General features: G+C 39.3%; 1 protein-coding gene across 1 annotated transcript; it reads left to right on the plus strand.

The window, feature by feature from the left end:
* The first annotated feature begins 1,377 nt into the window (after positions 1–1,377).
* LOC146623119 (diacylglycerol O-acyltransferase 1-like) lies at positions 1,378–20,734 on the plus strand. The gene is made up of 17 exons (XM_085365694.1): positions 1,378–1,718; positions 2,819–2,909; positions 4,734–4,774; positions 5,121–5,206; positions 10,836–10,888; positions 11,390–11,495; positions 15,512–15,640; positions 15,895–15,963; positions 16,097–16,200; positions 16,526–16,564; positions 16,660–16,701; positions 17,202–17,246; positions 17,592–17,704; positions 18,096–18,161; positions 18,560–18,647; positions 19,459–19,521; positions 19,988–20,734. Exons 1-17 carry the CDS (start codon positions 1,477–1,479, stop codon positions 20,135–20,137), a joined length of 1,527 nt encoding a protein of 508 aa, XP_085221820.1. The 5' UTR covers positions 1,378–1,476; the 3' UTR covers positions 20,138–20,734.
* Positions 20,735–21,385: the final 651 nt, after the last annotated feature.

Here is a 21,385-nt window from a genome sequence, read left to right on the forward strand (position 1 = left end):
CTTGGCAGAAGTAGTTTAGTTCATCACACAGATGGACACCATACAGGCACAGCTTTGGAGTATGAATGTGTGTAAATGTTAGTTAGAAAGCACTCAGGTGTAGAAAAAAGTACTCATATGGATCGGTTTATGAGGCATGTTGTATAAAGTGAGTGCTCAAGTAGAGTAGAAAAGCACTATATAAGAACCAGTCCATTTACCAGAACCAGTGCTGATTCTCTGTTTTCTGTTCATCATACAGTCTAACTCTTAGCATGTATCGCTGTGCTGAAGGAAGGATTTGGACTCATAGTACAGGATGCAGGAGACAGGACATGAAAGCATTTGACTTTTATTACTGCTAATTTACAAAGACACAAAAATAAACACAGAGCCAGGTCAGAGCTACCACATACACAACGGGTATGAGGGGACAACGCAACAAGGAATACAGACAATCAAACGGTTGTCTAAACAAAAGGGAATAGATCAAAGTGGAAACATCTGGCAAGAAACTGAATACACTTAAAAGAGGGCACAGACCAACATGGGGATAGAACGGGATCAAGCAAGACATAGCTAGCAGAAAGCAAAAAATCACCATAATAAACAGAAGACTAAATAACTATAATTATAGATAGATAGATAGATAGATAGATAGATAGATAGATAGATAGATAGATAGATAGATAGATAGATAGATAGATAGATGTGGATGCTATTGTCCCACCTCGCCAGCCCCTTCTCAAAATGAATTTCTAGACACTTGCTTAGTCTACTCTTAATCCAAATGCCCATCAAAACATGACACCCCAGGCTTGAAATTAATCAACCTCAGCCGCGTGTTTGGCACTTAAACTTGCAATAAAAGTTCATTTACATCTTTAGCTGATACTTAATTATTTTGGAACTCAACTTTTAATTGCCCAACATTAACTACAAGAAAATTACACTGATCCTCTAATTAACATCTTCTAATAATAAAGCCTCGAGAGTGGTGAATGGGAATGAACTGATGGACTATTTTGTCAACTTGTTATTCTGCTGGTCTTCCGTCTTGCTGGCGTTTAGTATGCATCACATGTCTTTATTATTGCTCAAACCCCGCATTTCTGCGCTGTGTTGTCTCTAACATGCTTACATGCTGTTTGGGACCCGGATAATAGCTCATTACGCCTCTTCCATGAACCGCCTAAGCCCTCAGAGTAGACTCTGACTCACCTGCCACACAGTGTGCAACAGTCAAACAAGTTACAGTGCTTTCACCATCAGCGTTATGAATACACTCCTACCTCTGTGTGTGTGTGTGTGTGTACTGTACTGAAATCTGAGCTTTGGGCGGATTGTTTTGCAACCCTTTTACTTCCCCTTCTCTGTACTACTACGCCTGGGTGTCACCGTTGCTACAAGCATGCTATTATCCGCAGTGAACGGTTGAAGTGGACTTCTGTGAGTTATTACTTGGTTTTTCTATACCATCGCTGTCTCTCTGTCATCATGGGTGACTACAAGCCAGCCGAAGCATTAACCCACAGGAGAAGAGCGACTCTCGCAGTGGCGAGAGCTGCGACTCTCCAGCCGATGAACAGGAGGTTTGAAGGGGATCGTCAGAGCTTGGTGGCCGCAGACATTAGCTTTGAAAATGAACATAACAAACATGACCATTCACTGGAAATAAGCCGGAATAAAACGAAGAACGATAAGAAGAAACGCAGGAATGATATAAGTGACATGTTGAGGTGAGCTGGATAAACTTACTGAAGTGTTGCCCAGTTTGAGGAAAGTGGGAAGAGTTTTTTGTTTTTCCTTCAGGAAAGATATGACAACATGCTGCCAGTAGCTAACGGCTAATGTTGTATCTAGCGTTTCTTAATGCTAGATACGTGTCCTTGTTATTCATTGTCGGTAACGACTTGGTTCAGGGTCGTGGGGGGACGATCTGGACCAGAGCCTGTTTATTTTTCCACAGTTGTCACTCATTCATTCATACTTACACTCCCGCTCTTCTTTAGTGCTGCTGGGCCGAGTTCCAGGAACTTTAAGATCGGGTATATGTGTCTCCAATAAATAAAATGCACAATGTGGGTTGTTTCGTGGGAGGCTGTGTAAAGGGGAACCCTATGAATAGGCGTGAATTAACTTAATCTTCTCAGACCAGTTATGTAACACAAACAGCCGATATAACACTGTTTGGTTTGCAAAAGTTTCGCATATTCGTTTATATTGCTGATTGCTGAAGCCTCATCAGAAATGGCCTGGGTGGAAGGGTGTAGTCAAAAAGCAGTTTTTAATATAGGGAAACAGGGAGGATAAAAGTCTGAGGAATGCCAAACTACACAAGAACTCCATTGAAAATCAGTGGCAACAGTTTCAATTAAGTGATGAATCCAAATTTGAAATTCAAATTATCACCAGTATGTACAGAGGAGGTCAGGAGAGATGCACAACAGTGAGTGTCTACAGCCATCGGTAAAAGAGATCTGTGCACATATGAATGTCTACAAACCTCAAGCAATTGAAGCAGTGCTGTAAAGAAGAGTGGGACAAAATTTCCCCACAGTGATGTGAGATAATAATAAAAACAGACAGGAAGTGATTACTTAAAGCTCTTGTTTCTAAAGGTGGTTCTACAAGCTGTTGATTGGGTTTTACTTAGTTTTACACAGGACATGTTTGTTGCAGGACTATAAAAACCTTCACAGAGCTCCTAGCGCATCTCACTGTGTATTTAACTTTGTCCTATTGTTGCAGCTAGAGTTCGAATGAAAATCAATGCAACATAAATACATTCATTTTTAATTGTCTCACTCATTTACTGTATCCATCTGATTTATTTCAGTAACTGTCACAAGACACAGGAGTCCCTGCTGAGTTCAGCCAGTGGTTATAAAAACTACAGAGGAGTCCTCAACTGGTGTGTGGTAATGCTGGTAAGACACAGACAAAAGGAAACATGTGTTCCCATGAAAATCCTAAAAAAAAAGCATTTGACAATCTTGTTTTGTTGTTTGAGCACATAAGATGATATTTTTGTTGATATTTCAATGAATTTCCAAACATGGCCAACATGTATCCAGTGACATAAAGCCAAGCGTCTTTCCCATCTCTATTTCCCACTCATGTTTTTTCTTTAATTTTAATTCCAGCAGCTCTTAGTGTGGGTGTAATTGTCAGTTTTTGTGTTTTTGACAGATGTATTGTATGAAATTATGATTTTTATGATTACAATGTACATGGAAGTAAATGGAAGTCAGGATAAGCAGTCGAAAGAAAACTGGTTATCAGCTTGCTTTCAGCTGCAGCCCCGATGGTGTTAGGGTTGCAGCATAAGTTACCACGGTGATGTACCCCAGTAAGATGGGAACCACCTTCATAATACAAAAACCCAGTGTTAGCCCCCAACTGACCTGTATACAATGATATCCTGCTTCGCAGTACAGGCCTGTCAAGTGGACACCTCCAAGCTATTAGTAGAACAATCTGTCTAACCACACTTCCTGTAATTAGACTTTTTGATTATTGATTTTTTTCAGTAAGATAAATCTTATTTTATTGCATATGACTTAATATCAGTTTAGCAATTAGTATAGATAGTAATGGACTTTTGTGATACAGACCATCCACTGTCATAGACTAATACACTGAGATAATTCAATATTGCATTAAATAGTAAACAAAACGATTGTCCGGATTAAGACCCTGATTAACTTATCTTCTGATATATGGGCATGACCTCCGACACTTCTGCTGACCCTTGTTTGTACTAATGGTGATTGTATAAAAATGTCACCAGCGTTTCAGCCAACATTCATCCTGATAAAATGCAGAGTTTTCACTGCATTTCATCCAAGTGAAGAGGAAAAAAATATGCAGAGTCACGTTTTGCTGTCATTACTGTTGTGCTGCTTCTGTCCACTCATTTCCTCTTTGTGCAGAGTTTCCTCTCAGGCGGGGCTCAGCAGCTTTACCACAGACACACACACAGACACACAAGACTCTAAAGTATTTTGTTCAAGTTAAATAGTTCAGGCAGATAATTTTTCACTCATCAATAAAAAAAACCCTATGAGCTTTAGCCATAGTCAGGAATCTGTTGTTCATCTATTCCCCATTCACAAGAATGGCTGCTTCTCCAAGCGTATTGGTCAGATTTTTAGTGAAACCTCAAACAGTTCTTCATTGAAACTGTTCACAAGATGAAGATCACATTTGTTATTTTGCGTTGCAACGCTAACTGCATTGTGATGAAGTGTGAACAGATGAGCTAACTAGCTAATGTGTATTTTCTAGAGATGTCGAATAGTGTACATCCACCATAAAATAACTGATCTGTTAGTGTCAAGCTTAGCACATTTTGCAGTTCTTTCTCGCCCGTGCTTGGGAGAATGGGCCAATTATAGCAGGAAACGAGGAGATTCAGGTGGTGAACCCTGCTAATCCAACAAATCATTGTGTTCATTATAGGAGGTTTTTCCTTCATTCTGACAGACCCAGAGATTTTGTGTTTGGTAATAAGATATTACAATCCATTTAGCTGAGGAGAGCAAACGGACAGGATACAGCAAGGAGTGCAAAAGAGGGGAGCAAGAGAAGGAGACGACCATGGAGGAGAGAGTGATACAGAACGATGAGGCAATTCAATTAAAGCTGAAGGCTTTAAAATGAGAACCATGAAATAAATGTACATGTGGAGAACAGTGTAAGGAGGATTGTTGTGCAAGAAATATTTATCATTGTCTGTCTTTTTGTTACAGGTACTGAGCAACGCGCGCTTCTTCTTAGAAAACCTCTTACGGTGAGAATGTTTTATTAGCTATTATTTCAAAAGGCTTCATGGACTACTTTTACCCAATGTGCCATTCTTAACATTAATGAGGGTGGTGTTTTAAATGTGACACGAGGTTCATGTAACTCATCTCGTCATAATGTCATTTGTTACACTTGTGGGGGTTTTTTCCTCTCAGAAGTTAAAATAACCGCTGTGGAAAATATTATATATGAAGCAGAAAACTGAGCCAGCGCTCAGTTTTCTGCTGCATCAGTTGTTACTTACATTGAAGCTCAGATCTGTAAAAACACACCTGTCTTAATTTGGATCCTGGCTTTTCTTTTGGCCATCGTTCTTTGTTTTGTTTTTTTAGGTACGGTGTTTTGGTCGATCCTGTTCAGGTGGTTTCCTTGTTTCTGAATGATCCCTACAGCTGGCCAGCAGCTTGCCTAGTGATTGGTAGGTATATTTTCTGTGTAACACTTCAAAATAATGGAAATGATTCAATATTATTTTACACTGATTATATTATTTCTGGGTTTAAAAAAACATAAAAATCTCAGCTACAAAACGTGCACGAAATGCTTGTATAACCAAGACCAGGATGACCAATTTTAAGTGATCTTAAGCATTAGTATTCCAGGTTGTATGAAGGTTGGTGACTTTTTTCACTCATTTTCAGTCCACTCCTTGTACCTGAACATGTTCTGGGGAAAGTTTTAATTTAGCAAAGAACCAGTTTTAAAATAAAATCCTTAGAAACGTAATAACATCCTATCACCAAAACAAGTGGGGGACAAAAGTGTGATATGTAAGTGTAAATGTCAGGTCATGCAAAAAAAGTTACCTACAGTAAATGAACAATGTTTGAAAGTCTTGCCCTTAAGCTATAGGACAAAAACAGAAACTGATAGATCCATCTGGACCTTAAGTTTATTGATCTACTGCTTATTAGAAAAGGTCTCACGGGAAGGGTGTCTGCCAAGAAGTCAGTCATAAGGAGGAGAAACTGGGAGACAAGGCTGTGGCACGCCACATTGCACAAGAACTGGATAGAAAATCAGTGGCAACGAACTAATGGATTGGCTTAAATTATCATCACTATGTGTGGAGAAGGTAAGGAGAGAGGTACAACAGCGAGTGTCTGCAGCCATCTGTAAAACACAGTAGAGGCTCTGTGATTGTTTGGGGCTGAATTCAGTCAGTGGTGTTGGGGATCTTGATGGATTTCTGTATACAGAAGAGTACCGTACCACCAGATTATCATCCACCATGCAGTACCATCGTGAAAGTGTCTGATTGGCAACAGCTTCATTGTTTTCACCATGAGAATGATTCCAAACACACTGCCAGAGCAGTCAAACACACAACGGAACAATTTTAAAACAAAAGGCAGCTAACGTTCAAGAGCTTTGAATGTCCTCAAGAAGCCTGGAGAACTATTCCTGAATGACTGCTTAAAGAAATTGAAAGGACTCTTGTTTAAGAGAGGAATAAAAATGATAAAGAATAAACAAAATATTGACTTTCAAGCTTGTTAGAATTATACAGACTCTGTTTTTGCCTTATGTACTGTATTTTCTTTTATGTTTCAGTAATTCGTTGCGATTTGCGGACCAACTTAGCAAGAACGTTTCAGAAAACTAGGTGGAAAAAACATTTAAAACTGATTATAGAGCCACTTCCTTTAAGGCCTACCCTGCTATAAGACGAACACATGCAGTTTTTTTGTTTTCCGAGTACTTACTTTTATAGTATATATTGCAGTGAAGGTCTGCAGTAGTGCAGCTTTCAGTGTCTCTAGAGGGACACTCACCTGCCCTATATACTGCATACTGGTGTTCTCCTGCAGAGAGGAGGAGGGAGTAAGAGAGAGGGATGAAGAAGAGAAGTAAGGAGGAAGGATTTAATGGAAGCCAAGTTAAGTAAGTAAATTTGTATAGATGGTTGGAAAACAGGACAAGAACAGGCAGAGAGAGACTGGGTAGAAAGAGCAGGAGAGTGGTGGAGTAAAGTGCTGCATCAACTCGGGACCGGAGAAGGGAAAGGGAGGGAGGAGGAGAGAAATGGATGGAGTTAAGGCAAATGACTGCACAGACAATAGGTAAGAGGCAGGTGAGGATGGGAGTCTGTTTACAGTGGCATGGACTGTAAAGCAGCCTATCCCCCGAGGGCATTCAGAGAGTCACTGCAGTAACTTACGCACACTCCCACACACACAAACACAGTCTACACTTCATGAAGCCTACCAGCAAAATGGGCAAACTTTGGAAAGAAAGTTAGACATTAAGAAAACTCTATTGTGAGTGATAAATGTTATTTTACTTTGCTGTAGTAAGTGCATTGCTTCTACAATATATACCTGAAGGCACCAGATAAAAGGTTTGTGTGTCTAACAGGTGCTAAATTGAGTTGTTTGTTCCAGTTTCATGCAGTTTGGGCACAATACAGTAGTTGGTATTTGGCAAAGAGGCTCAACAGATGCTTTGCAAAAGAAAAAGCAGTAGGGAATAAGATTTGGGCTCTTCTCAGATGTTCTTTTGTCTGGTTTCTCTTCTTTGCATTTAAAAGTCTCTTATTCTGTGAATTGTTCTTATTATTATACAACGACAACGATGGCAATAATAAAATTGTCAAAGAAAACTGTCCTAGCAATAAAGATCCTTATTTAAATGTATTAAATTGTTTAACTTTTTTATAATTTAGCACCAATGATCTTGATACACTCACAGTACTTTGTAAAATTTGCTGTGTTATCCTTTGCGACACTCTCCTTTGCATATTTGCTGAAAGCGTGAGTTGACCTTATCCTGACTCCATACTTTTCTTTTTCCTTCCTATAGGTGCATTTAAAGATGAGTATAATGGGAGTGTATTGTGAGGTCTGATGAAGTGATGCCTACAGGCTGATTAATTGCTTTCGTTTGTGCACAGTAATCTTACTGTATAGACTCTGCTGTGCCTGCAGCGCATTTCCTCCTTCCTGTCTTTGATGTGCCGTGTATACCACGAACTCGAAAACAACCATGTGACTGAATGACTAAAGACATTGATTCGTAATGGCAGTTATCAAGGGTGACACTGTTGATGATCACATGATGAACCCCCCCAAAAACAGAGTTTATACAATTCTAACAAGCTTGAAAGTCAATATTTTAGCATGACCAACGTGATCTTCATCACTGCCTGAACTCTCTTAGGCTACGTTCACACTGCAGGTCTTAATGCTCAATTCCGATTTTTTGATCAAATCCGATTTTTTTGACCCTATGCGACGCATATCCGATCATGGTGTGACAGTGTGAACGGCACAAATCCGATATTTTCAAATCCGATCTGGGTCACTTTCGTATGTGGTACTGAATCCGATACATATCCGATGTTTCAGAAAGCGACTGCTGTGTGAACGGTCAAGTCGCATTAAATCCATCTTTTACGTCACTGACACAAGACAGACGCCAATTATCAGCGCCAGAGAAGCGCCCGAGAAGACATCGCGAACGCTTCCTGGCCATCCGGTGAGACTGCTGGGAAGACAACGTTGGAGAAACGTGAACATTTTATTTGTACTGCATAACCTGCAGATTCTGACAGAAATCTGCAACTATCCTTTGAAGCACTGCTCCTCTAAAACAGCAATAAGGATCATTATTAGGTTATTTACATTATTATGTAAATAACAAAATAACTTAAAGCAAAAATTGGGAAACATGAAGTCTTTATATTAAGGGCCATCAGTCAAACAATATAGTTTGCTCTGGGTCTAAACAGAGCGCGTTGTGTGTGACGTCTTCTTTTGCGCATGCGGGCCGCTTTGAGCGTTCACACTAGAGCGCGTTTGCTGTCGCATTTTATTTGTAGTGTGAACAAGCAGACAAAAAAATCGGATTTGATCAAAAAATCGGAATTGAGCATTAAGACCTGCAGTGTGAACGTAGCCTTAGACAAGATTTCTTGTCATTTCTTTAAGTAGTCTTCAGGAATAGTTCTCCAGATTTGTTGAAGTCCATTCAGAGCTCGTCTGTGGATGTTGGCTGCCCTTTATTCAGTTTTCTGTCAAGATGATCCCACACTGCTTCAGTAATGTTGAGGTCTGAGCTCTGAGGAGGCCAGTCCATGATTGATATTGTTTCATTTTGTGTTTTGGATCATTGTCTCCACCACTGGCTGAAATGCAGCCCCAAACCATGACAGAGCCTCCTCTGTATTATGACTATAGACCAGGGGTAGGCAACTCCAGGCCTCGAGTTCGGGTGTCCTGGACGTTTTAGATGTGTCCATGATCCATCACAGCTGATTTAAAGGGCTAAATGACTCCTCAGCATTTCTTGAAGTTCTCCAGAGGCCTGGTAATGAACTAATCATTTGATTCAGGTGTGTTAACCCAGGGTGTGATCTAAAACCTGCAGGACACTGGCACTTGAGGCCTGGAGTTGCCTACCCCTGCTATAGACAGTCAGTGATGTACCTTGGTCCTGATCTGTACATACTGACAACAATTTGAACCAGAAAATTTACATTTGGACTCATCGCTCCGTAAACCCCATTGTCACCAATTTTCAGTCCAGTTCTTGTGTAATTTGTCATACCTCAGCCATTTCTCCCCATTTCCCTCCTTAAAAATGTCTTCTTGATGGTCACCCTCCCACTGAAACCATTTCTGAGGCTTCAACAAACAGATGGATTATCTGAAGGTCCAGATGTACCTCGCAGGTCCTCTGTCAAGTCTTTGCTGGATGTTTTTTTTTCCCCATTTCTTAACATAACTTTTAGATACTGAAACAGATATTGATACAGGTAGATGCAGAGACAGAAGTAGATTTTCATCTGATGTAAGTGATATGAAACACTGTATATCATCCAAGGTTTTGGTTGGTAGCTCTTTGGGAATCACCTCGTTGCTGCAAAAATATTATGTTATGCCTGTTAAACCATGTTATCCTTGTAATTTTGCATAGTTTCACCTAATAAAATTGGAACAAATGGTGTGATTTTTGTGAGAGGCTGCAAGTAATAAAAGGCCTAAAGATATAATTTTTCTAATTTTTCTATGTTGAAACAACACTGGTTTAGCCCTTGAGTTAGGTGCTTTTTTACAGTATAAACAAAAAAAGAATAACCTTCCTCTGATGGACTGAAAAGGAGTGAAAAAGCAGACAGTATCCAAAGGAAAACTTTCAAAGACTCTCAGAAAGCCTTGAGAACTATTGCTCAACACCACTTTAAAAATTACAAGAAGTCTAGTTCCTTGGAAGCAAAGTAAAAAAGAAATGAGGTGTTGCTCAAGACTTTTGCACAGTACCATACATCCCAAAATTAGACCTGTCTTTCTGAAGTGTTGATATGAAATCATACTGTAGAATATCTTCTTTTTTATTTTATTTTATTTTCTAAAGCTTCACTAAAGAATCTTCTTGATTATGTTACTTGATTGATTCACTTGGGATTTTTCTGTCACAGTCATTTGCTCCATGGCCTTTTTGATCTTACATATTCAAGTAAACAGTTTAAAGTACACTCATTTATTTGATAACCTCCACATCATACAAGTTGTCAAAAGAGCAGCAGACACTGAATATGGAGATGGATATACTGTGCAGGAAACAAAAGATAAAGAATAAAAAATGATGTGATTCTTTGTGTGTGTGTGTGTGTGTGTGTGTGTGTGTGTGTGTGTGTGTGTGTGTGTGTGTGTGTGAGAGAGCTTTTCCACACACATCGACTGGTCTAGTCACTCAGCTGTCTAGCAGTTGGTATATGCTGTGAAACACATATGCTCTGTTATTGCCGGTTCATTTCTTTCATCAGGTGTTGCTATTTAATCATGTGAAAGTCTGTGTGTGTCTGTGTGTGAGAGACACCATGCTGCTCAGGTTTCAGGAAATTTTCAGTCAAAACATGAAATTGGTATATTCTCTCAGCACTGCTTTTAAAACGTAGAAGTCACTGACTAAAATGATGGAGTTCTGCTGAATACCAGTGTTTTCGGAGCCAAAATGTCTTCAGTTCATGAGCTCCCTAGTGTAAATACAGGCTGAAAAAATGATCACTGAGCATCAGCACTGACATGGTTCATTTTGTCCGACAGTGTCCAATGTGTTCATTCTGGTGGCTCTCTATACCGAAAGGCAGCTGTCGAAGGTGAGGAGAGAAACCCTGCTTGCACTAAAACGTGAGAGCAGTGTGAATTTTAACCGGACTGCTGAATTCAGAGCACTTTCCCAAGTCTCGGGTGGGATTATTTTCCTAAAACTGTTCTCTAAAGCTGACTGTGGAGCTGACCCTCCCCAGTTGCATCTGCAAATGTGAAATGGTAAAATGAGAAATTAGTTTCACCATCTACATTTGGGCCACATTCAGTTATGCTCTGCCTGTTTGGCACGAATTGGAACAGTTTTTTGTTGTTTTTTAACTTAACTAGGCCAGAATAACTTAAAATGTGATCTGTGGTGGGGTGAGAAGTAAAAAATGGTTAAAACATTTAGTTTCTGTAATAATTGGCAGTGTTTTAGAATTAGGTCACCAGTAAATACCCAAGGCTAAAAGCATGCGACCAAAACGGAGGCAGTTTTGTAGAAATGGATACATTGTTAAGATAAAAAACTCCTGCTGTTCCTATGTTTGTTTGTTTTTTGGACACAGGGTTCATTCAGTGAACTTGTGGGATTTCTGGTCCATTTCATTAACATGGCCGTTCTGCTAACGTTCCCTGCAGCAGTGGTCCTATTGGTTCCCTCCATGACCTCAGGTAAAATGTGTTTCCCTATTATTCAACTGTCCTCCCTGCAATCTTGTTCCTAACAACTGTACATTACTGCGACAAATAATTTACTAAAATGGTCTCATCTCTTATGCAGCCAAAACATTATCCGTTCACTCGTAGTTTACAATGTAGAAAATAATTTAAGGGTAATAAAGATTAAGAGAACATCCACTTCCTTGCCCTTCACAGAAACACGCAGCCAGTTCGGCAGTGCAGTAAAAGGCATCTCTGATACAGAGTCATAATTGGAGTCGGTTAGTGGTAATGGACCAGTTGGTCATGACTGGATTGTTTCCAGCTGGCTCTGAGGAGAGGAGAGGGGAGGAAAGGAGAAGAAAGGATAGGAAAGGAATGGAAAGGGGTGTGGCTTGCTGTGCAGGGTTATTCAAGGTTCACTACCTTCTGTCTTCATCATACACGCAACATGATTGACCCATGATGAACTGGGAATACAGCACGCCGTATTTTTACAGGAAAGACAAGTAGACAGAAGTCCTCATAAATTTAATGAGAAATACTCTTTAAGCACCTTTTTTTTTTTTTTTTCTTTTACCATGAAACAATCACATTAATGTGCATTACTCTGTATAAAAACAATAGATTATTGCATCTACTGAAATGTTATTGCTTGATGACAATAATTTGCTGTGTCATCGCAAATTTCTTGATGGTGGTGGTGGTTATCCAAATTTCACTGTTTCCGCCGACTGACTGGCTTATACTACGGTAAAATCTTAGCCTGTACCGGGGTGTAGAGTTTTAGCTGGAACACGTAACGAACTTGACAAATATTTCACCGACAAGGTCACATTTGTCACTTAATCCACAAATGTTCCACGGTAGGAGTGTTTTATGTCATGGACTTGATAAATGTATTTAGTTCAGTTGTTTTGGCACAGCACCAGTCCTTTACTCTTCAAGCTTTAGTAAGCACACCTCTGACTTTAAATCAATCAAAGGACATCCATGTTGGGAGTTTCCTATGTAAGGCTGGTTTATTTTATCCCAGAAAGTCATTGTTTCCCCTTTTGGGTTATTTTTTTCTCTCCTCTTCTCCTCCCTCATCTCATCTGTTCTCTCACTGGGAGGTGTAGAAGTAAAGGAGTCGGTCCATCTGTCTGTCTGTTTTCTCTGCACTGCTGTTCGCACAGGAAGGACAATTGACAGAGGGCAGGTGTGTGTATGTACGAATATGTGTGCGTACTGATATTAGGTTTTGGGGGCATATATTAGGGATGTTTTCATAGTCACATTGTCAATTATCATGTAAATGCAACGTCCTGTTACAAAACACAGCTAATTTTGTGTGTCTGTGTGACAGACGGAGAAAAAGAACACATTTATAGATATTCAATCAAATTTGGTAACATACTACTAAACTTTACTGTTATCTGCTGACATCATTTCATTATTTCCAAAGCTTTGGATTGGTCCTTTAATGCATCATGGCTTTAAGTGTGTGCACCTGGGTTTGAGTGTCCTTACAGCAGTGTTTCTGATAACAGTGCGAATTTGAAAAACTGAAAAATAAAAATCACACAGATATTCAGACGTCCACATTAGAGATGGCACGATACCACTTTTTTATGTCCAATACCGATACCGATATCATAAATTTGGATATCTGCCGATACCGATATGAATCCAATATAGTGTTTTTTAATCAACAAAACTGTTTTTTAAAATATCTTGCTGCATTTTGCAAGTCTGCAAGTTCATACTCAAGTTTAAAACAACAACTACACTAAAGCTATTCTGTTATACCTGTATACAAAAAAAATATTTCATAGTTCAGCAATACTGATCAATCTAATAAACTTAGACCTACACCATCCTCCCTATTCTGGTATTTTAAAGAGTACTTAGCGTAAATATTAAGCAACCTAACTAATAGGGTTCCAACTCCCAGCAACAACAAAAATAAATAAATAAAAAATAGGGAACCACCCCTCACGCTCCACCTCATGATGCTTAATCAACGTAATCAACCTTAATTTGATGCAGTGTGAAAAAAAATGCACAGAAATCAATTATTTTTCAAGAAATATTAAATAGATTCAACATCTTTCTTCAACAAAATTGCAGACTGCACAGATGGTACCTTCCCAAAGGAAAATGTACTATAGCTTACTAGGGTATATATATTAGACTTAATAGTCACTATATACAGTAATTGACTTCTATTCATTTTACATCAAATTAAAACTTTGGGTGTCAGATAATTATTTATTAAAAGCTAGACATTTTAAATGAGAATAAGAAAGAAAAGTATGTCTTTGTGCCCCCTTTTCCCAGTTAATGCCCTATCGGCCCCCCTGGCTAAACTTTGCTAGATCCGCCCCTGCACAGTTACCAGCCGTCAGCTGTAGAAAAAGATCCTCGAGTAGAAAGTAATATTAAATAAATTGTAACAACAGCTTATCAAGCTTAAACGTGCTGCTGTTGTTCAGCCGCTGGTTTGCTCTTTCTGGTGCAAAGTGGGCCAAAAACAAAGACGGACTCACGACAGAAAAGCCGATCAGCTGATCATTTAAGCAGTTTCATGATTGAAGTAGCAGCCGGAGAGCGAGAGGCAGTCGCTCGTTAAGCTTAACGCAGGAATGCTTTACAAACATTCAGAGATGGACTTACACACTTGCTTTACTTCTCTCGGGGTAACTTTGTCGGAGATGAAATGCCAGGTTGCTAGCGAAGCTCCAAATGCTATCCAGACCACCGACAGGTCCCGCATGCCACAGCTGCTCTATCACGTGATGCATACTGCTCCGACGTTCTGAGGCGAGTTACGGCGTGTTGCAAGTTTTGCGAGGTGCTTTCGTGATATTTAATGGATCGGATTACATTTTTTATTTTTCTCCGATATCCGATCCAGTAATTTAGGTCAGTATCAGACCGATACCGATACGTAATATCGGATCGGTCCATCTCTAGTCCACATAGATGGTGTAAAGTGCAGTGCCACATACATTGTGTATTTTTATAAGCAGGTGTAAACCACCCTCTAATATTCTAAAGCACGCTCTTACTCAGCTTATCAAACGACGACTCAGAAACTGCATGCATAAAGCTGTCAAAGCTTTCTTTGCATAGTGTAGTACAGCGTTAGGCGACACCACATCTGAGAGGGGGCTGGTTTTGGCATGTTTTTCCCCACTCAGGCTCGCCTCTGTGTGCTTATTATTATTATTTTTTTTTACGATTCCTATCTCTTGAGTCACTGTCTTGAAGAAAATCTAGCAGTTTAGGAGCCACACTGAGCCAGAGAGACAGATGGTTAATGGATAAGATCTGGTATGGTTTGCTGCCAGGTGTGCTGACCTCCTCCTCACCCTGCTGGCACAACAGGCAGTTTTTGTTTGTGCGTTTCTGAGTGTTTGTGCACATATACGTGTGCGTGTTTGTTCTCTGTCCGGCTTGATCCCTTTCTATCAAGCATATGGTGACTATTGATAAAGCCCTGGTAGGCAAGCTGGTGTAAGCGTGCGCTTGCAATTTACTAAATATGTTTATTGATCTCCTTTCAAATCAGCTTTTCCTCATTGGCCAATTAGCACAAACTTTGGCACGGGTTTCTGAGTGCACATTCTCTCAAAAAAACAACAACAACATGGTGACTATGTAATAATGTCCTTGGCATAGTTAGACTGCTTTTATACTTTGTGTTGAGATGATTTATTCAGCTGTTTGTTCCAGATCAAATGACAGCCTCTCATTGTCTGTCTCCTTTCCTTTTTCACTCTCCTACCTCTCTGCTCTGTTTTCCATCCTGTCCCTGGCTCTGCTTCTAACGTACATCCCATAATTTTTTTTTCCTCGCATTGTTCTTTTAGTTTTTATGTCCTCATCCATTCTTCTTCGCTAATTTTTCCTTACTGTTAGCATCCCCTCATATCTTCCTCCTCATCTTCTTCTTAGATCACATATGAGCTAATTACATGTTTCTGCATTAGTTTATCCACAGTGCTAATCCTTACCTCTTTTTCTCCCTCTCCCCATGACAGTTGGTGGTTTATTCGTACTTGGTACTTACACCATTATCTTACTTAAACTGTACTCCTATAAGGATGTCAACTTGTGGTGCAGAGAGCTGAGCACTATGAAGGCAAAGAAACTGTCCAGGTCACTGTCTTGTAAGTCACACATACGCATGCTTATTTAGATTTATATTTTACACTCACTGACATCATAAGAAAGTAAGCAATATACATTATCATTTTGTTTTTATACTCGAAATGGCTTTTAATGTGATTTAGTTTCTACCCAGAAAGAGGTTTCAGTATATCGCTCGTGCTGTTATGGTGACATCTACTGGCAGATAGTTGACATCACAGCTTTCTGATGAAACTTACATGAATGGTGTAAATTTTATTTATGTCTGGTACAGGCCCGTCAGAACAGCGTTTCTATGAAGGTGAACGCAAAGTGTGCTATCCTGGCAACCTCACCCTCCGAGGTACTCAGAGCTTTTATTATCATTACTGTTTGCTGGGATGTGAGTTGATCGTGTTTCTGTGATGCACCACTGTTTCTGTTTTACTGTGTCACATGTTCTGGTTAACACACTGACTTTCTCTCCACCTCTGTAGACATGTACTACTTCATCTTTGCGCCAACTCTGTGCTATGAGCTCAACTTCCCCCGCTCTCCAAACATTCGCATGAGCTTCCTGCTAAGGAGACTCTTTGAGATGGTGAGGAAATATCTCATGTCAGCATCACCCATTAAACACCTTTAGTGTAGCTGTGTGTTCAAAGTAAGCACAGACACACACTCAGACGATTAGAAGTATCACCTAAAAGTGCTTAAGTGCTAGATCACAGTATAAAGGTGGCATATTTCTGCAGAAATATTGGGTTATGGATACGATGCAGTGTATGTACAAGTTTGATCAACAACACAGGGCACAATCCCAACATGTCACACAAACAGGTGCATCCTTTAAGAGTGGAACTGAAAAAAGGCCATTTATATCACTGAAATAATGTCACTCTATCAATTTGTGCCTTTCTCCTCAGCTTTTTTTCACCCAGCTGTTAGTTGGACTCACTCAGCAGGTACAGTCGGATAAACCTAAACATCACCGTTTAAAATGTGTACATTGCAGCTCATGTCTTAAAGTAGCTTGAGTATTTTTTTCTCTTTCTGTCAGTGGATGATTCCCATCATTCAGAGCTCAATGAAACCACTAGAGGTAAGTCAGGCAAAATGAGACAGACGCTACAAGGGTGAAGTGGTTTTAAACCAGATGTGTAAAATCTGTTTAAGTATTTTGTGCCTTAAAAATAAATTCTGTAACGTTCACACCAGCTGCATAATTTTGCAAATTTTCAACCTTATTTGCAACCAAGCTCAATTTTCCGCTCAGATCTGACCAATCAGACCACAGCATTTGGCAACAAGTGCGCTCTAGGCTCAAAGCTCCCACAAGTGTTGAATTTACAAAAACATGTAAATAGTAAACTATAATATATTATTATTTTTACCTCAGACAACGTTCCAGATCAGTCGGCTCAGTGGAGGAAATCCTCCTTGCTGCTGCATTCTCGTGATAATTGCATGAAATTGAAGTTATGCAACAAGTTCGGATTTAAAAATGCATGAATTTCTTCTCACTTTTTAGGAATGTGCTTGGTGTGTAACGACCTTTACTGTGTGTTTGTCAATTCACGCCTCGTGTTTTCTCTCCTGTAGGACATGGATCTGTCCAGGATGACTGAGAGACTCCTGCGACTGGCTGTGCGTAAACACTATAACATTAAGCACCGTGACATCAAAACAGAGCTCCAGTTTTGATAAAAATGTGAAGCAAGAGATCAGAACTGTTAATTTCCAGTTCTTGTACTTGTCAGTGTTTTGGACTTGCAGTATAAAGCTACAGTTTATTTATGACCAGAGATCATGCTACAACTGTAGTGCAACTTCTCAGTCATCATTAAAGCAAATACATGCATGTAGTGTGCGCGCATATGCCAATTTATATTTAAGCTGTAAACAGTTACTGCGTATACTGAGCATGCAGCAGCATGTTGGGTGAGGGTCATGTGTTGTTCTTGTTCACGAGACTTGAACTTGTCTTTCCAGGTTCCTAATCACTTGCTTTGGCTGATGTTTTTCTATTGGTTCTTCCACTCATCTTTGAACTTCACAGCTGAGCTGCTGCGCTTTGGTGACAGACAGTTTTACAAAGACTGGTGGTAAGTTTTTGTCTGTGTTGTTTGTGATTTTTATGAGGTGTGGTGGACTGTGCTCAAACACTTTTTCAGAGTAGCTCCATGCGCTAATAACTGCATGTGTGCATAAGAGAGCGGATTTATGTGCATTCTCATGAATGTATTTGGTTTATATCAATGCCATTTGTATAATCAAAGCAGTAAACTTATGAATCAGTTTGTGTATTTCTAATATTTGTAAATAGGTGTCAGTCAGTGGACTGTGGAATAATTGCTTTTATTTCCTCCTTTCTCATGAAAACAGATTTCCTTATGTCTATCAATATTAATCAAGCTGCTTTAAATTCATTATTTAGAGGCTGTAATCCAGCACACTGTTTGATGGCTTTTTATTATTATTTTATTTTTTTTATAGGAATTCGGAGTCGGTGACATATTTCTGGCAGAACTGGAACATCCCAGTGCACAAGTGGTGTCTACGGTAAAGTGAATTATTCACACAGTAGGACATTAGAAGGGAGGAATTAAATTATAGGACTCGGCACAGGAGACGGCGGTGAATTTGATGCAGCGGGATGCGCTTAACAAGGCACACTGATGTATTTAGGAAGTGGATTCATCTGGCTATAATTGAATAAGCAGCGGTGGTAAATACAGCAACAGGAGCAAATACATTTCTATTAAACAAGATGAAGTGAACGCGGTGCTTTCTAAAGTGTATTTTCTCTTAGAGAGACAGAATTACAGCAGGTCTACTGTAGTACACACGGTAAACAAATTCTAGTTTACTGAAAAAATATAATTTGTTCTCAGAATAATCTCTCTGATTTGAATGTAGGTATTCACACATTTTTATATCTGTTCTTCTGTGTCTTGCAGCCACTTTTACAAGCCGCTTCTGAGGAGAGGATTCAGCAAAATGTTCAGCCAATCAGCTGTCTTCTTCTTGTCAGCCTTTTTCCATGAGGTAAGAATAGAGACCAGAACTGCTTTTTCTGCTGAGCTTTCACTGTCATTCAAAAAGGGAAAAAAGTAGCAACCAGGTGCTGCTAATCAAATGCACTGATTGGTTAACTAGTAAAGAAGTGTTAGCACCTCTATGAGAGCAGAAATTTTTCCTCTTCGCTCATCCGGAGCATTTACTGATGTTCAGGACATTACAGAAGTTTTGTGGTTCAGACCACAAAACTTTTGGAACAATGTTGTTTAGACAGATGAGACCAAAGTGACCAGAACAAGAACACAGCATATCAGCACAAACTCTTCATACTAAATATAAAGCACAGTGGTGGAGGGGTGATGATTTGGGCTTGTTTTGCAGCCACAGGACATGAGCGCTTGCATTCAGTGACCTGACCGTGACCAGTGTCTGGGTCATGCAACAGGACAATGGTCCCAAGCACAGCAGCAAATCTACAACAGAATGGCTGAAAAAGAAATGAATGAAGGTGTCAAAGTCCAGACCTCAATGAACTGAAACAATGTTGTAAATAAGTGTGGCTCAAAATGCCTCCATGACTGATAAAGTCATACAGAAATTATCTGCTTCAAGTTATGAATCATTGGGTGTGTTTTGTTTTTCACAGGATTGCATACAGTGCTGTGAAAAACATTCTTTCTTACATGGCCGCACGTTGACCTGGAAAAAATACAATGTACACAGTGTTGTACCTCTTTATCAGTGTGGTGCAAGTTGTCAAGCATATTTCTAGAAATTATAGCTGAATATTGATGATTCTGATCTGATTTCTTTCCCTGTGTGTTTCCCTATCTGCCAGTACTTAGTGAGTGTTCCCCTCAGGATGTTCAGGTTATGGGCTTTTATGGGCATGATGGCACAGGTAAGACAATAAATATACAGCTACAGTTGACACAAACTGCCGTGTACTGAAATTTTTAATGTAACATGGGTGCGAATTCCTGCTCAGTGTTTAAAAATGCTAAAAGAAAAACAAAGCTATATGGAGACCAGATGTCATCATTGTATATAACTAAGTCATACAGAGGGTCAAAATACAGACGTTTTTATGATATTTCTTTGAACTGTTGATGGACATCTTGCGGTGTTGTCAGTGTTTGACCCCGAAATAATTAACTTAATAAATAGCCTTATTAATGTAGCGGGGGATGTTTGATGTACCAATGATAATCGGCTATCATGGGCTGTCTCTCTGGGTTTAATATTTACAAACAAAAAGAAATAAGAAGTTAAATAAATTAAAGTTAGGTTGATTAGGGCTGTCATTAGTGATATGTCATGATTACTCCTTGTGGGCTTTTTTTAATGATGTTTTATTCGCTCACCAGCTTCCGTTAGCCTGGTTCGTTGGCTGGTTCCTGCGTGGTAACTACGGCAACGCTGCAGTTTGGATTTCCATCATTATCGGTCAGCCGTTTGCTGTCCTCATGTACGTCCACGACTACTATGTCATTCACTACAGACAGGAGGGAGACTAATACACATGTATATTCACACAACTTGCAACACATCTTTCTTACTCAAGTGTAAATACCACTAAACTAAAGCACTGGTAACACATATTGTCCGCTACTCCTACATGTCAGGATGAGCGGGTCACATCGACTGTGTTGTGGTTGTAGTGTGTTTACATTAGACACACTGACTTTTGTGTCTTCCTTTTGGAAAAGCTGAGAATACAGTGGGGGGAAAAGCAGAAATAGTTAAATGTCCATCTTGAAACACTACTGTAACATAAGGAGAAAGGTGATGTGGCATACAGCATCATACTCAGGGGATTTTTTTATTTCAGTGCCTTGTAAAAACCTGATGGTTAGTTTGGGGATTCATGTTTATGGTGAGTTTGTCGTTATTGGTACTGTGAGAACAGCAGACACAGGGTCTTCTTTACTCTATTTCCATAAAGGGTTTACTTATCTTTAGCATGTGAATCACAGTGGAGACACTGTGCTTGAACACTATGAAATGCTAATATGACACCATGATTCAAAGGGTTGTTGTTGGTTAGGAAAGAGATCTATGATCCAATCATTTTTCACTTTGTGACCGAAGGGGCCTTAAACTGTTTGGTTTTACTGTGAGGGGAGGATCATAAGAAGAATGTATACTTCTAGGATTTTATTAATGTAACTTTCTCTTTCAAATTGTGGTTATTGGTTATAAAGTCTGTGTGTGTATGTTTGGGGTGTTTTTTAACTGAGAAGCTGCCATGTATCAATTGCGGCACCACTTTTTTTTGTACTGACTTTTTTAAAATTTTGTATGACAACAAAAACGACTAATGTGGTAAAAACAATTACAGAATGTGCTGTATTAAACACCAGACTAGTGCCAAGTAACGTCTAATGATAATTCAAACTACATTTTGTGTCTGAAAATAAAGTTTTAATTTAAATCTTATGAAGTGTGTGTTATTTAGATTTTTTTCCCATTTTGGCATGAACATGGTCTTTCTCATTTTAGTTTAAAAGTAAAAAAAAAAGATTAAAAGTAAATAGACAATATTTGGTATTGAAAGTGAAATATACAGAAAACAAGAAGACAAGTGCAGCGTTCTCATAGCCTTCATGTATTTTCTTTCCTCTGTGCGGCCATATGTAAATATATTGCTAGAAAGGGAAGTTGAGATTTTAACTTTGTAAAAAATTTCTTTTGCACATCCTGTTTACACTCGAAAAGCCTTGATAGCATTGGTTTGGACTCCTTTTTGCACTCAGAGCTGCTTT

The sequence above is a fragment of the Diplotaxodon limnothrissa genome, linkage group LG11 (genome assembly GCF_057381915.1).
Source record: "Diplotaxodon limnothrissa isolate DT_005_m linkage group LG11, D_limnothrissa_male_GT1.1, whole genome shotgun sequence".
NCBI lineage: Eukaryota > Metazoa > Chordata > Actinopteri > Cichliformes > Cichlidae > Diplotaxodon > Diplotaxodon limnothrissa.